The sequence below is a fragment of the Grus americana genome, chromosome 9 (genome assembly GCF_028858705.1).
Source record: "Grus americana isolate bGruAme1 chromosome 9, bGruAme1.mat, whole genome shotgun sequence".
Taxonomy (NCBI): domain Eukaryota; kingdom Metazoa; phylum Chordata; class Aves; order Gruiformes; family Gruidae; genus Grus; species Grus americana.
Genome location: NC_072860.1, coordinates 23,419,435 through 23,435,610, shown reverse-complemented (window position 1 = coordinate 23,435,610; position 16,176 = coordinate 23,419,435). Strand labels below are relative to the sequence as shown.

Sequence of the window (16,176 nt, the reverse complement as noted above, 5' to 3'; positions counted from 1 at the left end):
AACGAAGAGCCAATGGCAGTCAGTGTCTGCAATGGGACCTGTGTGGGGTTTTAATTCCAGTATCGTGGTCTTACGGCCGTCCCTACTCTTTGCAGGGCGCTTAGCCAGGTGCTGGGCAGGCTGCTGCTGCACGGGGCTGCACCGCACCGGCGGGAAGGTGCCCGGTGCCGGGTGAAGGCGGCACCTGCAAAGCGCCTCTCGCCCGCGCTCCTCTGGATGCCACATCCCGCCGCTGGCAATCCCTGCCGGTACCGACGTCCTGCCCGCGCGGGTACCGCTGCCGCACAGCCCTGCCCGTGGGATGCTACGGGCGAGGGTGGCCCATCCCATCCCCGCCGCCCTGCGACGCCTCTTACCCTCCATAAAGATTCAAGTTTGACCAAGTCCTGTTGATTTAATCATTTTTTAATAAAGCCATCGTTACTGAGTACACCAAGATTGCCAGTTAAGCTCTCTATATGTCGCTGGAGGTAACAGCGCTGTGATCGACAGCGGAACGGAAAAAAAAAAATAAAATAAACCAAACCAAAAGACAAACCCCAACCGAAACGAGGTAGGTTAAAACCAGCAACACAGACCTTGTTATGCGACACCCCAACACCACAGGCGGCCATGCTTGCAGCTACTGAGAAAGAAAACCCCAGATACGCACCGAAAACGGAAATCAACTGAGCAGAGTTTATAAGGACACGATTCAACCTGAACTAAACACACACACACGGTTCGGCACGGATGTTGTCTTTCACTGTATGTTGGGTAATTCCTAGGGAGCGGAGGGGGCGGAAAACGAGTAGAGATTCAGACCCTCGGCCGAAGAAACCACACGTATATATATTTTTTTAAGCTCTTTACAAGCCTAATCCAGCAACGCGGGGGACGGGCAGCTCGTTTCGTCTTCCCCGTCCCCGCGCCGGCTGCCTCCGCACGCCAGCGCCCAGCTCCGGGCTCGGGGAGGGGGGGACACGAGCACCCACAGCTCGCACTGGCTTCGGCATCGGGGTCCGGCGCCCGCGGCATCCCGGGAGCCGTCTGCGGCCGCAAATCCCGCCTCGGGGGCGAGCGCGGGGCTCCTCCAACCGCTCCGCTGTCCCCTCCTCCTCCGGTCCCCCCGACCCAGCACCTGCGGCCAAGCCCCGGGGCAGGCGGGCACCTCCGGAACAACAACAAATGGCACCTCTGTCCCTATCAAGACACACCATTATGTGAAGATCCATATAGAAATATGGATTGACAGACTTGACAAAAATGGTAGCTGATTTTTATTAGTCTAAGGCTAGTAGTTTAGCCATTTAAAATCCATTTCCCAAAAGAGGGGAAAAAAACCTATTATTTTTTCTCTTCTTTAAAAATCTGTTAAGCCGTTGCTGCCAAAAGCAACATGTAAATGTTGGTGAAGGCAAAAGATTTCTAAAATTACCCAGCTATACGGTTATGGCCTTCATCACAAAGATAAAAGGTACATTTATTGTGCTGTCTCTCACCAGATTTAATTGGTAACTTTACAACATACTATATATTTGATGCTAGCAGGCAGACAGAATTAAAAACAGACTTTTTGACACTGTTTCTTTCCCCGTTCTTACAAAGTAGGGGACAAAGAAAAAGTAAAATTGGGGGGGGGGGGGGGGGGGGAAGGAAAACTCATAACCCACTATAACACAGCGTAATCAGGAGACCTTGGGGGGTCCAAGCGCGAAAGTCCAGCCCCCGCCCCAGGGCTGACAGCGCCGGGGGAGCGTGTGGAGCGGTGTTCTTCGGGGCCCTCCACATCTGCCTCTACAGTGTTAGTCCACGTGTTTAATGTCCTTTAAATTAGAAATAATGCCATGGCGGTGAGTGCCAAGTGCTCGTCTGTTACCAGTTCATCATGGAGTTTCTGTTGAGGGTCATGAAAAACACTTGGCTGCTTCCTCCAGATCTCACCGATGCAAAAAATACCTGTTTTGAAGAAAAAAAAAAAAAAACCCTTATTAATAATTGTTATTATTATAAGAAAAAGTCTGTTAATTGTCTCGGTGAGCGAGGAAAGCAGGAACTGCCCCACGCCCTGTGGTTTCCTCTGCCTAAACCTCCCTCCCTGCTCCTTTGCCCCAGTTGACAGCAGAAATTTTACGTGGACCCGCATAATTTTATGCCTGGTTCTGTTTTCCACGGAGCTCGGGGGCTGGAGCTAACCCATGCCAGACTCGGATCAAATCAAACCACTTACTATTAGTGAACACAGTAATAAAACCTCCATTGCTTATCAGTACCAAAGACAGCAAGGTTTGGAACGCCTTAAAAATACCAAGTTTATCACATTTTACTGCCATGGCACCATTTATTATGCAATATTAACAGGACTGTCAGTGGTTTGGATCCTGCTAAACGTTAACCATTTGGGTCAATATCTGTCTCGGTCTGAAACGGTTTTCTTTGGAAAAGTTAGTCCTGGTATTTCAGCTGTTCCTGAAAGTAAAGCTCGGGAAAACTACTTTCCTTCAATATTCTCAAAGCACAGAAACATTTCAAGACTTTGCATGAAGAATACTGTTTTTGGTGCTTCTGTCAGGATTCACCAGCGTTTGACCCCAACGGAAGTCTTAAAAAATAAGTAAGTTATAATTTGCAAATATTGAAGGGGACAATTTGAAGCCTCTGTCCTTTTTAAATAAAAATTATTCAATCTTCATGTGACTTTCATCGTTAACCATTTCTCCAGAAAAAGAAACATCTGGGTTTAGTATTTCACAGCCACCAGTGATCAGCTGGTTCCAGTATTTTAGATAGATCGAGGTGGCTTTTTTCCCAGTTTTCTTAGAAAAGGACCCCCCCCAAAAAACCAAACCATTAGGAACAAGCCAGAAAAAGATCTCTAAAAAAACAGTACAAAAGCTGTGGAGTCAAGTATTCAAAAGTCAGGAAAAAAACAATCCAGGGGTATTTGGGCAACTTAAATTCAGCTTCTTGGGCAGCTTCCCATGGTATACTCGGCTGCAAGGTTCGGATATGTTTTTCCCACAGAGCTCCAGCCTAACTCCATGGAACAGGTAGGGCAATGCTCGATTAATGAGCAGCTGTTCAATAAACTGATTATTTATTGCACATTATCAAACCCTGCTCTGGGGACGGAGCAATCAGTTTCTTCACGTGTTTCGTGCTCGTGCTCGTTACGAAAGAAGTCCCTGCTGCATGGTCCTGATTTATCTCGGTGAAACCTTGTGAGATGAGGAAATACCAACAGCAGAAATAGACCTCGGCATTCAACCATCTCTTCCAAGCAAATATTCCTTTTCCTCCAGCAATTTCTCCTTCCCTCATTCCCCGCACCCCTTGCCCATCAGCAACACCCACGGCAGGGGTCATCTACACGACAGCATGTTCCCCATGCAATTCTGGTGACCCTCCGGAGCAGTATTTATCAGTGCTGTCCACAGAAAAAGATGAGGTTCCATGGAGAAAATAGTTTAAGATGCATCAAAAAGCATCTAAATATGCATCAAAACGTTTCTGCACCAGAGCTCAAATCAGGGTCCCTTACGCATCCTTACTGCTACCATTTCTCAAGTTTTGCAGAGTTTACTTGGCAGCCTCGATAGTTAATGTTCGGATGCAAGACTTGGGAGAAAGTCGAGCCAAGTCAACACAGATCTCAGCTAGAGGTGGAAGAGATCTCGCAGATCGTCCCACCACAGGCTGAGGTCTGCATCCACTGGAGAGAATCAATTGGGAGTGGATTTATAGGCACTACTTATTAAACAGGACCTTCCGATTAATTATTAACCTCAAGATAAACCAGACTTAAAGTCTAAAAGTAGTTTGTAGCTTAAAGCATGGATACAAACTTTGAAGTGAACTTACCTTATCATTTCTTTCACATAGAAACTTTAACCTTTGAGCTCGCTTGTGCATAAATACTCCATCCAAATGTCCCGTCTCCACTGACCGGATTTCAATAGCTTTCTCTCCCCAGCCCATTATTTGATTGGAATGAATGTAGGCTGTCAAAAGGAAGCGTTTGGTAGGTGTTACCACGTGTGTTGAGCTAAATATTACGCAACAGGCAGAAAAGCTCTCATCAGCTGTTATTCAAAGCTTACGTAGATCAATGGCAGAGCTCTGACTGCCGCAGGCACAGGCGGCCAGGCATGTGTTCGCAAGGATAATAGCCTCTACATAGCACTCTTCATCCAGAAATTGCTCAGTAATTTAAACAGAAGAACTATCCTTTCTTCCGATTTCTGTGGGTGAGGAGCTGGGCAGTGGCTTGCCTCCATGGGTCATGGAGCTGAGCAACAGCAGAGGTAGAAGAGCAACCCAAGTGCTCCCAGCTCCGCACTCAGCCCCTCTTCCACTCAACACAGTATCCCACCAGTGCAACAGCTTATATTATCTTATCTAAGATGAACCAGAGCTCAAATCTTCAAATCAGAACTTGCTCTTATTGCACAGGACCAAACTGTAAAAATTTAGCAATTGCATCTCTTAGCTGGCTGAGATAAATCTCCTTTGATAAAGAAAAGCCCAAATGACTCCATCTCAGCATTCCAGACTCCTCATCTTACTTGTCATTTGTATTTTACACAGGTGAAGAGGAAGGGTTGACCTACCCACGGAAGTAGGCATTTCTCCCCACTGGAGCACCACATCTTTAGTTATCCGTCCATAGGTGTTCACATATACGCCTTCATCCTCATAGCACACAAGCATCTCCATCCCGTCTGTTTTAGGCAGGATGACAATGGCGTGAGGAGTAATATTGCCCTGAATCTGCAGTTAAAATAAACCCTAAAAGTCAGAATTACATTGAATGGAGGAAGGGGTAAGGGGAAGGGAGCAGAGCCTTAGGAAAACAAAACCCCAAGCCAACCCGAGAACGAAACCCTCCCTCGATTCAGAAACAGGCATTGGCTTTCAGACATAACCTCGAAGGGGAATAAAGCTGTCATGTTTACCCTACCATCAAAGCTGTTCGATACGTCATGGATAAACAGGTTCAGTAATTATAGAGAGATCACAACATACACGCCCCCAAGACTGATAGCTGGCACTTGGCTCCAACACAAAGAAGTGACTGCTGACTGATGAATCCATCTCCTATTCAAATTAATGCAAATAACTCCAGAATCTTACAGGTAGCCCTAGGGAGGAAATATTCCCATTTTTTTAGCAGTCAGTCTCTAGCTCCAAGGGCAGATACAGTGACTTTCCACCCACGTCTGCCCTTCTGTAGCTAAGACAACAAAACCATCCCCAGCTGCCCCAGTATTTCTCCCTATGCTTCTTGCCAGCTCTCGCAGGGGCAGCTCTGCTTCTCAGATCAGATTCAGCAGTTCCTGGATTTGATTAGTGACTCAGTTTCTTCAGGACCAGTTTGCTTGGGCCAATAGCATGGATGGAGCTTAAACGAGCCAACAAGGAAATCCTCATCTACAGTATTTTTTGTAGCACTGGTTCTCTCTTGAAACAGCTGATGGACCTGAGAGAGGTTCTGTGGTGAGTCCCTCCTGTCAGGGGGATGGGAGTTTGGAGCAGCAGGCTTACTGAGATTTGGGCTACCCTAATCCTGCAACCCTCGCCTGGGCAAACCGCACAGCCTCAGCAGGAACAGGTAAGTGTTGGTGACCACATCTGGGACACCGTGCAATGGGATAGGGCACTGGGCAGCCAGCTCTTGGTGGGTCTATGTTGTCCAACAACCAAGAACCTGGTTTCATGCTGTCCTGCCCTACAGAGAGCTCCATTACTGCTCCATGCAGCGTAGGGACAGATTTTTCCTTCTATGGGATACGGCAACCTTAAACCTGACTGCTCAGGCACGAGGACAGAAACAGCCTGTGCGAATAACGAACCTGAAGTATGTGACACCTCCGAGTCCCCTTTAAGAGTGTATCAATGAAGATGACACCGGAGAATGTCATACCCATGGCAAGATGCACCTGACTGGTCACCATTTCTGGGCCACCAAGGGCCTGTCCAAACCTTGCTGATGACCTGCGTTAGTCATGCAGCAGCACTCCCCCGTGTACTCACGTGAGACGGTATGTAGATATCATAAGAGTTCCCAGAATCTACATCAATCACATGGAAACCAGTGTGTGATCCAAAGATAACCTTGAGTCTCTGACCCTCTTCTACAGTGAGATCCACGAGCAACGGCTTGTGCTGGAGATCTGCAAAAGACTTTTATAATCCCTTCAGTGAGTATCGCAGAAAACCAACAAATCCCCACAGCAGCAGCCTGATACGGTTTTGAAATCATATTTGTTTGACTGTGTTTCCTACGAAATGTGTGGTTATTTATATTCCTGTCTCTCTGTTCCTATGTCAGATGCCTCAGAGGGTGTCACCCACTGGCTCCAGCCATCCCAGCAGATAAGTGCTCACCCTTGCCAAGCACAGCTCTTTTCCCCCAGGAGCCCAAGGCCAACCTGAGGATTTGGTCTCTAAAGGAAGGCGACAGCTCAATTTTACACGAGCACGCGTACAGCCAGTGTGTGGGGAGCCCCGCTGCTGGTGCTGCTCAGGGTAACGAGATCAAAGTCTGCAGAGAGCTGTGACCACCCACCTCCGCTCCTGGCAGGGATCACCGCTCTGGTTTGGGCAGTGAAATGAGTCAGATTAGCAAAGTCCTGCTTATCCCTGTTCAAACTAACCTGCTGGATGCAGGCTGGGACCAGCTCCCTGGCATGGACCGATCCAGGACAGAGCATCTCTCCATGGCTTAGGTCCTCAGCAGGAGGGTGAAACACCCCCAGGGAGAGAAAAGAGCTCCTGGCTCTCTGTGCAAGGACCGCTCTGACTCCTGACAGGGAAAAGCAGCGGGTGGTATTTCCCGCCATCCCAACAGATCGCTGCGAAGGATGCTCAGCACCCCCAGACTGGAGAAGCAGCACTGGGAGCACTAACCAGCATCCTCACCGGCGCCTGCAGAGGCTGGATCCCAGGCCACTTTAATGCTGCGGAGCTCTGTGTGTCACTGTGCCCACTTATTCTGGCTTTTGTTCAGAAAAAGCAACTGTGACCTAATACTGAATAAGCCCATTTGTGCTGGAAGGATGCAAAATGAGATTACTCAGCATGAACATCTCCAGAAGGTATTGCCCCTTGTGACTTGTCTCTGCATAGAGCTTAGGATGAAAAGTGCTTTACAGGACTAAGTACAAAATACCCGTTGGCAGGTTATAGAGGAGAAAGGTCTCACTGAAGGAACCCGAGGCAGATGAAAAGGGAGAGAAAAAGAGAGAGAAAGAGTGGGTCACTCTCCTGGACTTTCTGTCTTGAAACAGAATCCATGCTGCGGAAGGGGAGGGGACCTTGCAAAATAAAAATGGAAAATAATGCCAAGCTGTTTTCATACTGTATGTGAAAAAGTAGTCGGAGGTTAAAAAAACCAAAGACAAACCCCCGCCCCTCCAAAACCCCAACTCAATTTTACTCATGGACATTTGGTCAGTTTTCTGCAAACTTCCCAAGTACATCAGCATACACTAATACTAACGCTCAACTGTTAGCCACAAGCAGAATGTATCCCACCTCTTCAGCCAGAATGTATCCTGTCTCCTGTGCCTACCAGGCATCCCGAGGAGCACAGCTACACAAGCGAGACGCTTTTCTGCTCTGCTTAGTACAGAAATCGCAGGTATTTACAATTACAAAGTGTAATTTGGTTAAAAGATAAACATACCTTAAATGCCATAAACTTGTGATATGGTTTAGGAGCCCAAGCGTAGATCTCTACAGCATTCTTTAAGGCAATCACCAAGAACTTGATTCTTTCATATTTCACTAAAATGAAAATGAAACTGATTTTAAAAACATTCACTTTCTTTCCAACAAGGCTGAACAACTCATCTCCAGGAACAGCTTCTCAGGCTGTCTCTCTGTTGGCTCTCATTTAGTAAAGCATCCACCTAATACATACAAACGAATTCCAAATTTATTTGTGGCTATGGTCTACTCATATTTTAAGAGAAATTGTCAGGTTACATCAAAGACTAGAGAACAAAAACGCATCCCTCCAGACATTTTTTTTCTGGAGAGGCCACTCACCAACTTTGTAGTGGATGCATCCCTCCAGGTCCCCGACCGTGATCCAGCCCTGCTTCTTCTCCACTTCAGGGTCGTTGTGTAAAATTCTGTTTCTCAGCCAGGAGAGATAGTACACACGCAGCTTGTTCTTCTTTCCTGTTGGCAAAGGAAACTTCCCTGTCAGACCAGAGCATGCATGCACAGGAAATCTTGAGATTTCAGTGCTTATTTTCACTCACGAGATGATAAAATGAAAGTTTGTTTCACGATGAAGTTGAAAATAGTAATTTAGTTATTGTGTTGGTTTGGAAAGCAGAGCCCAGACCTCTGTCTCCCAGACTGCAGGTGGATACTGGCAGAGCTGGGCTCTTGCTTCCCGCAGGCTGGAAATGTTCCTTTTCCTATAAATTAGCGTTCATGGAGAGACGGGTGGGCACAGCAGGGCCGTGACCCCAACTCTCTTACAGCTCAGGGCTTACCCAATGACTCACCCACCTGGTTTCTTTCCTCTCTTCTCCTTTGTACAACTGGAGCTGAGACACGAGCTCCTCGGTCTGCGGCCGGCACCGCTATTTGCCGACAAGCCCGGCGCTGGGCTCTGCAGCGCTGAGGGGCTGCCAAATTCCCGCACGCCTCTTGGAGGGCTGCGATCCGGCTATAAACCTCCCTGCTGCTGCAAAGCCCCGCGGCAGGGACAGGACACAGCTCGCACTGAGGCCAGTGGGAGATGACCCAAACCATAAAGCAGGGGCTCTGCTCGTGGGTTTCCACAAGTCCCCAGGGCTTGTCCTCAGCGCTGTCTCACGGGCTGGTGGTCCCTGGGGAGCGCCACCCGCCCCCCCATTCATCTTGCACCCCTTCTTCCTACAGCTGTTATCCCCGAAACCACAGGGAAGCTGCAGAGCAAGGCAGATGATGAAGCAGCATTTTTTAAGAGGCCGATCTGAACGGAGGGAGCAGGAATTTGCTGGCGAATGCAGAGTGAGCCTGGGTGGGTGTTGAACAACATGAAAGTAAACTGAAGGACGATATCAAGCCATTTTCCTAACGAGCATTTCTCTTGCTGTCCTCTGCGAGCTCTGTGGGGCAGGTATCAGCAGGAGAAGGCTCTGCCCCGGCTCCGCCACCCACGTGCTTCAGGGGGCTGCTCTGCAGGGAGGATGCTGGGCGCTCTCCTGGGAGACTGGACCACAGAGTTTTTGCTTTTTTGCCAGGAATCACCCCCTGAGCCTGATTTGAGGGCTCCGGAGCTCCTGGCTGAACCCAGGGACAGTGACGAGCCTGTAGCCCTCAGGATGCTGGGGGCACCCCGAGCACAGCCATGGTCTGAGCTGGAGCCCTGAAGCCATGGGTCATAGCTCCCTTGGCCAGACCCAAACAGACCCAAAAGCAGAGCTCACTGCCCCCTCGAGCCGTGACTCCCTGCCTTGCCGGGATATCTGCCTGTATCCTGCCTGTATCCTGCACCTTCCCTTCCCTGCTAAAGGAGGATGGAGCGTTGCGGATGAAGTGGAGCTGGCAGGCGATGGGAGAAAACTGCTCTTGGAGGTGTTCTTGCAGATCTAATGCCTTTGATTCTGGAATAAGCCACCTCCAACCTCCCAGTGGGCAGGATTTGTCTGAGCTGGAACCGCCTGGGGAATCTGGCCAAGAAAGTGAATGATGTGGTGAGAGCATGAGAGGCGTACCTGATATTGTCACGAGGACATTAAGGCCCTCAAGTACGTCCATCTGTTGAAATCGCCGTCTGTTGATCAGGTTGTAGACCTTCCCCTGTCCGCTTCGATCCAGCAGCATCAGGCCATTTTCTGTGCCCACCAGCAGATTCACACCTGAAGAGGAGAGGGCAATGGGCACCAGGGGCCATGGCTGCTCCCGAGGACAACACCCTGAGCTTGTCCCTGCTACCACCGAGTGACCGACCGATCCCAGCTAAGGCTGTGACCTTCCCATGAACGTGAAGAAGCACTCTTACAGCGCAGGGACTCGGGGACATTAGCCTTGCCCAGGATGGAGAAGGGGACAGAGGCAGGGCCTTGGTTCTGTGATGACACATTCACGTTCCATCGCCAGCCACATGCTCTGGAGAGCTCTGCTGAGGGCATGGTGTGACAAGGGGCTTACCCCATAAAGCAGCACAGAGTATCTCCGAGTTGAAGCGCTTCTTGTATTTCCGGATCTCCGGGGTGTCGCTGTGGGGACGGATGTTGGTGGGGTTGACGTTCACCACCGAGATCTTCCGGGCTTCGTTCAGCTTGGCCTGCTCCTGTCTGAGCAGCTCGCTGGTGAACAGGGCTTGCAAGGAAACACAACAAAACAGTGAGGTATGATGGATTAATTGCATGTACCTCTTCTGTCAGGTGGTTTTTTTTTTTTTTAATAGGAAGACAATACTGGGTTTATTTTCTGATGTCATCACTATGTTAGAAGCTATTAGCCTGAAGAGGGATCATCAGGCTTTTCTCGTGGGTTGGAACCACCACCAAACCCGTCAGCAGGTGATGTTCCCAAACCTCCAGCCCTGCCTACAGAGCTGACCAGCACTATTCACTGCCTGCCTGCCCACATCCACCCACTTTCAATGACTTCTGAGCAACTGCCGGCTTTTTGGAGCTATTACAACCTCCCAGCTCTGCCAGGAACATTTCTCCTGGCTGCCCAGGCAGACGGATGGGTGGATTTCTGCTGTTCCCTGTTTTCTCCTGGACCTTTCTGGGGGCATTTTACTGGTGGGGGAGAAGTAGTTAGATGAAAACTGGACAGCACAAGGATGCAGATGCGAGTAATCATTATACATAGTGAAATGTCGAAGAGGTTCAGTGGGGTTATTCAGGCTCCACAACCTGGTTTCCATGAAACCTTCCTCCCCTCTCAAACTGGCCCCATTGCCTCCTACCAGTAGCAGATGACTCTTCGTCCTCATCTTCATCTTCATCAGTAGGCGAGGTCTGATACACTCTGGTGTCCACAAAGGGGGTGAAAGAGGCTTTGGTGCTACTTCCCATACCATACTGGAAAACAAACAGCACAGAGAGAGCTCAGAGCACCGGAATAACAATAGTTTTGTGTATGTGTGTATACATATAGACTTCTTCATTAGCAGACCCAGTGCCTGCCCCTGCGGTGCCCTTTGAGCCCTCCGTGAACATCTGCTCCTCCTCCCCCATAACTAATCAGGAAAAACATTCAATTACATTTGTGAGTGTCCATGAGCAACAGAAAACGAGAGGAGCAGGGCTCGGCTCTGCTCTCTTCTTGCAAGCAGAAGCACAGCACAGCCGTGAGACCGGTTAGCGGAGAAGCCGCAGGGCCAGAGGCAAAAGTCAATGCAGGTAAAAACCAACTTGTCTGCATGTTTTTAGGCAACACCTACCTAAAAAAACCCGCTCTGGGATGTCCGGAAGGTGAGGGTTTGCTTTTCCCACCCTCCTGCCGTGCAGCCAAGGTTGGCAGGATGGCGCTGGGAGCCCCCGGAAAGCCCCGGCGTGGGGCAGCTGACACGGACCAGTGACCCCCAGAGTAATTCGCAGAGCTGGAAAAGGGGCGACTGCTGCTTTCCTTGTGCCAAAGCCAAACGCCAACCAGCACAGTCTGAGCAAAGATTTTATTTCAACAGGTCGTGGACGATCTAGTTTAGGACCTGAAAAGCTTAGGCTGGAGAGCTCGTACAGCCCTAATACTGCTCTGCTTTTACTGCCTGTTACCCTGGGATTTGCTGGGCTAAGCCCAAAGTATTTACGCCCCTGGGAAAATAGGAGAAGTCTGCTCTCTAGCAAAACACCTATTTTTCATTCTGCGGGGCTGTTATCGCAGGTCCTCACACCTATGACTGAGGTGGGACCCAGCAACGCTCCTCAGCACGCCCGGCTGCTCCAGTTTTGGGAGGATCTGAAGTGCTGGAGGCGGGGAAGACTTGGGGTGAGCTGTGCGGTGCTTTAGGCAGAGCTTTTAAACAGGGAGCGTTCAAAACCACCTTGGATACTCAGGCTCATCAGAAGACAGCATCCCCGACATTGCTCCATCCCCCCGACTCTGGTCTTCAGCACACCTCATGGGGACCACATGTACACGGGTCGCTTGTGATTTCCATGAAGTGTTTTAAATGGTGGGATTTCAGGCGGGACTGCAGAAAGGGCCATTTCTAAGCTAACAAAACAACCTGAACGTATCACGGAGAACGTCAGAACCAATACTTTGCCACGGGAATTTGGGGAGGAACAAACCGCAGCATCATGTTGCATTCTTTTTAAAGCCATTGTGTTGTTAAGGCAGAAGACGAGGCTAAGACCTTCTCCCAAGCAAAAGGAAATCCTTTTTGTGGACTGTGGAAAGTGACGTGATTTCCCCCCCCCTCGTTGAGCATCTTATTTTTCCTACTCCAGTATTTACCCAGGATATATCTTACGATGAGCTCCGTTAAGAGCTGTAACAGCAGCAAAACCCAAGTCACTCTGCAGCAGCACTACTGCTCACATTTTTCTTCCCCGAGACATTTTCCTTCCCTGAAATAAATCTTCCTCAGCTGCCACGTCCCCGAGTCACCAGAGCCCAGGCTGCTCCCCATGCCCACCGCCGCAGCCCCCCAGCTGACAGCTGCCATGGGGACAAGCCCGTGCTGCGGGGAGGTGTGCCACAGGGAACATCCATCCCGAAACCGGGCTGGGCTCGTACCAGTCCTCCAGCGGGCCACAAAAACATTTAGGGGCAAAAAACCATCGGGTGCGGTAGCACCATCATGGCTCGGGATTTTCCAAGCGTTTCGTTTTGGGGCTGGCATCCATGGGTGAGCCGGCATCCATGCCCCGCGCCTGCCAAAACCACGCTGCGCATCCCGCTTCCCTCCCGTCTCTACTCCCCTGACAGCCCGCCTGTTTCCATAGAAACGGGATGGATTTCCAAAAAGTACACGGTAACCGAGACCCGTGGAAGGAGTTAACAGCCTGTGGCAGGGAACAGATACCGCATTTACATACACAGTACAGCCACATTTGTATGAGATATACTCGCTACTTCATGCTTCTTTCACATCCAAGAAATACACAATTTTTTCCATCTGCTCAATGTCTTTTCCATAAAACACCAACAATTCAAGGACGAGAAAAAAAATCAGTATTTACAGGGATGCTTTCCAGCTGAGAGCCAGGTGCTTTCTGACAAGTGAATTAGAAAGAAACCCCTCATCCCAGTACACCGAGTGTTTCTTTTCTTTGCTCAGATTCAGTTATTCTCCTAAGAATCTGGCATTTTAGTAATTTTCAAGCCCGTTATTTAAATATTAAGACCTCATCTTCCTGTTCAACTGCCTATAAACCTCCGTGGTGGCTTATGGAGACAGCATCATGCTGCAGGGCGAGGTCGTGCTTGCTCCCTTCTTTTTGCTCGCAGCACCATGAGTCACCTGGAAGCATGTGAACTAAATCCCTAAGTTTCCAATTCCACCCACTCCTGGCTCAGTCAGCCCTAAAAATGCAGTTTTAGAAATGGAAAAGATCTTCTTGGGTGGTATTCTATAAATGAATATATTTAAACCCAATCCTTGCGTGCTGTCTGCCTGTGTTTTAGCAGTCCCAGGATGACCGTGGAAGGTGTTACTTTCAGGATGAAACTCTCTCATCACTACTTTTAAAGGCAACGAAGAAACGGGTAAAACCTTGAGATCGAGTCACACACCATCTGTTCTTACGTTTTATCAATGCCCAATTCCAAGCAATTGTTATTTTTATACTGCTAGTAAAAGTACACCATAAAATGAGTACATCATTTCTATGAAAGAGAGTACAACAACGCAACTTTTGATGTATGACCGACAAAATGAAAAGAAAAAAATTAAATAAAATAGCTTATCAAGCATCAAATGGGTTGATTTTTCACAGGAAAAGAGAGAACTGTGCCTGGTTCCCACAGCTGGTGATGGTAAGGAAAAAACACCGATTCCTTTGTCTTCTGTGTCACAGCTAGTACTTTCTAGGACTTTTTACACCTTATACAATGCTAATGTTCAATCGTGTCCCTGTAAAACAGCTACCAGGGAGAAATACTTTGCCATGACAGGAAACGCACGATTTTAAAGGCGTGCAGATTTTTTCTAGTCTGAAGAACTATCCGGAATTTTGTTGGCTTTGGTTTTTGCTGACCTTTTGAGTCACGCTAAGTATCAGATCGCACAGGTGGAAGCTGGGCCCAGTTGAAGTTAATGGCATCACTGGCCCTCGTAATTTTCTTGTATTTCCATATGTCAAAAAATAAAAAAATAAAAAAATGGGGCTTTCACATCAGTTGGCAGCATTCAAGCCATCACCACCAAAACTCCAGCTGGTGGGCTTGAGAGAAGACCTCGTACACATTTCTACCATCAGCTATAGACGCATATAGCAATAACCCATCGGATTCCCTCGCATTTCCACTACGCTCACCCACGTGGACCAGAAACAAAGAGAGAGAAGAGCCAAGCAAGCGAGGGAGGAAAGCAGGAAAGCCCCTTTGTGGGGCAGAGATGTTAATACTTGTTTAAAGCGATGCAAAGGAGAAAGAGGAGCTCCCCCCCCCACCACCTACTTCAGGCACCGAGTCCATGTCCTGCGCATGCGTGGAGACTCGCCCCAGGGCCTCGGTCGGCGTGCCCGCAGGCGAGTGGCTTTGCTGCACCAGGTCAGGGAGATTGATGTGACCTGCAAAGCCATTGCTGGCTGCGTGGCCAGAACGCTTTTTTTCACCAGAGGTCTGCAGAGACACAAGGCATGAGGAAGAAAGAGAAGGGGGGGGAAAAAAAGAGAAAAAGAAGAGAAAAAAAACCCCGAACAAAACCAAGCCGTTGGCAGTCCCCCAGTTCCCAGAGCAAGCGCAGGAGAAGGACCCTCTCTGTTTCCATCCCCATGCAAGCTGGCAAGCAGCAAACCAACCCCCCACCCCAGGAGAAATAAAGACAGGATTAATCACAAAGTCAATACAGAGTAATTAGCCACGTTACAGCGAGAGAAGCCTGATCACCATCGTTTTGAGACAAGGAACGTAGGGCAGATTCTGCTCTTGCCACCATGGGTGCAAACCCCATGGCCAGCTCTCCTCCCACACGGCCGCCGGTGACAGAAGAATCTGACCCCTTGATCAGCGTTAGCCTTAACGGCTTTGCACAGCTACAACAGCGAGTAGCCTGACCGCAAATGCCAACACAGCCCCCATCGCATGTTTCTGTAACCCAAACCAGCAGTGAACAGCGGCAGCATCGGCAGAACGACCGGCATCTTGCTCTGCGCACAAGGTTCCCGGGGCTTCCCTGCGTTTCCCCTTCCTCTCCACCCCCACCTCGTGCAAGACAGTTGCTGGGAAGTTTCTAACCTTCCCTATCGTTTTGAAATATTTGCCATTTTGATGGATCGCACCTACCTGGAGCACATCAATGAGATCATTATAGAGACTTGCCTATTTATTGAGATTAGTGGAAAACTTCCTCTGAACAGGCTCACCAAGTTTCTGACCAGTCCTGACAACATTTATCCTTTGCTCACTCACTTCCATCACCTTCAACCACCTTGCTGTCCTGCCAAAGAGCGAAAAGCCCTTTGCCCAAAGCTCACTGACCTTGGCGAGTCTGTCCTCTGATGGCTACGGTGGGGAGCAAACAGTAAGTATCCAGCATGAGGCTGCAGTTTGGGTTTCTTATCAGACTCCCAAAGGGGTTTCCCAGCTGTCTGTCTCACCCTTGGCTTTTAAACCCTTCTGCATCACTGTTTTCTGAAATAGCCTTGCTGGTGTGGCACGTGTTTTACAGTTGTGAGGCTGAACACCAAGCTCATTTCAGAAATGGCTGCCTGTTCTAGCAGTGACTTGTTCTCCTGCCTAGCCGCATCACCCTCCCAGCTACGAGGACGCGCAGAGGGCTGCCCAGGCTGCGGGATCCCTGCTCTGAACGGCTCCATGCCAGTGAGGGGTTAGGTGGGCTGTGCATTGCTGTCCGGCTCCAATACTCGTGGAGCAGCACGAGTGTTGCGACTTCTTTTGCTAACTCCTTCCTCTCTTTCCAAGCTGCATTCATTTTTTAACCTTCGTATATGAATATTTTATATAAACGGAATTAAGAATGCTGCTCAAGCCTGGTTTGCATTTGATCTAAACATTCCTCCTTTATGATTGCTGACTCCAACCTCCCCTCCCTCCTTCTCCTCTCCC

General features: G+C 49.2%; 1 protein-coding gene across 5 annotated transcripts in view; it reads right to left on the bottom strand.

Moving 5' to 3' along the window:
* Window positions 1-389: 389 nt before the first annotated feature.
* The window catches only part of TNIK (TRAF2 and NCK interacting kinase), a 162,325-nt gene continuing 146,538 nt past the window's right edge, over window positions 390-16,176 (bottom strand). For 3 of the 5 annotated variants that reach the window (XM_054834861.1, XM_054834862.1, XM_054834865.1), the window contains 10 exons: window positions 14,566-14,730; window positions 10,907-11,021; window positions 10,135-10,305; window positions 9,699-9,842; window positions 8,032-8,166; window positions 7,667-7,767; window positions 6,013-6,162; window positions 4,590-4,749; window positions 3,841-3,980; window positions 390-1,938 (listed from right to left, as the gene is read on the bottom strand). In XM_054834861.1, coding sequence (XP_054690836.1) covers window positions 1,855-1,938; window positions 3,841-3,980; window positions 4,590-4,749; window positions 6,013-6,162; window positions 7,667-7,767; window positions 8,032-8,166; window positions 9,699-9,842; window positions 10,135-10,305; window positions 10,907-11,021; window positions 14,566-14,730 — 1,365 coding nt within the window. In that variant the 3' untranslated portion in view covers window positions 390-1,854. The remainder of the gene's footprint in view (window positions 1,939-3,840; window positions 3,981-4,589; window positions 4,750-6,012; window positions 6,163-7,666; window positions 7,768-8,031; window positions 8,167-9,698; window positions 9,843-10,134; window positions 10,306-10,906; window positions 11,022-14,565; window positions 14,731-16,176) is intronic. The other 2 variants (XM_054834863.1, XM_054834866.1) reach the window with 1 other exon arrangement.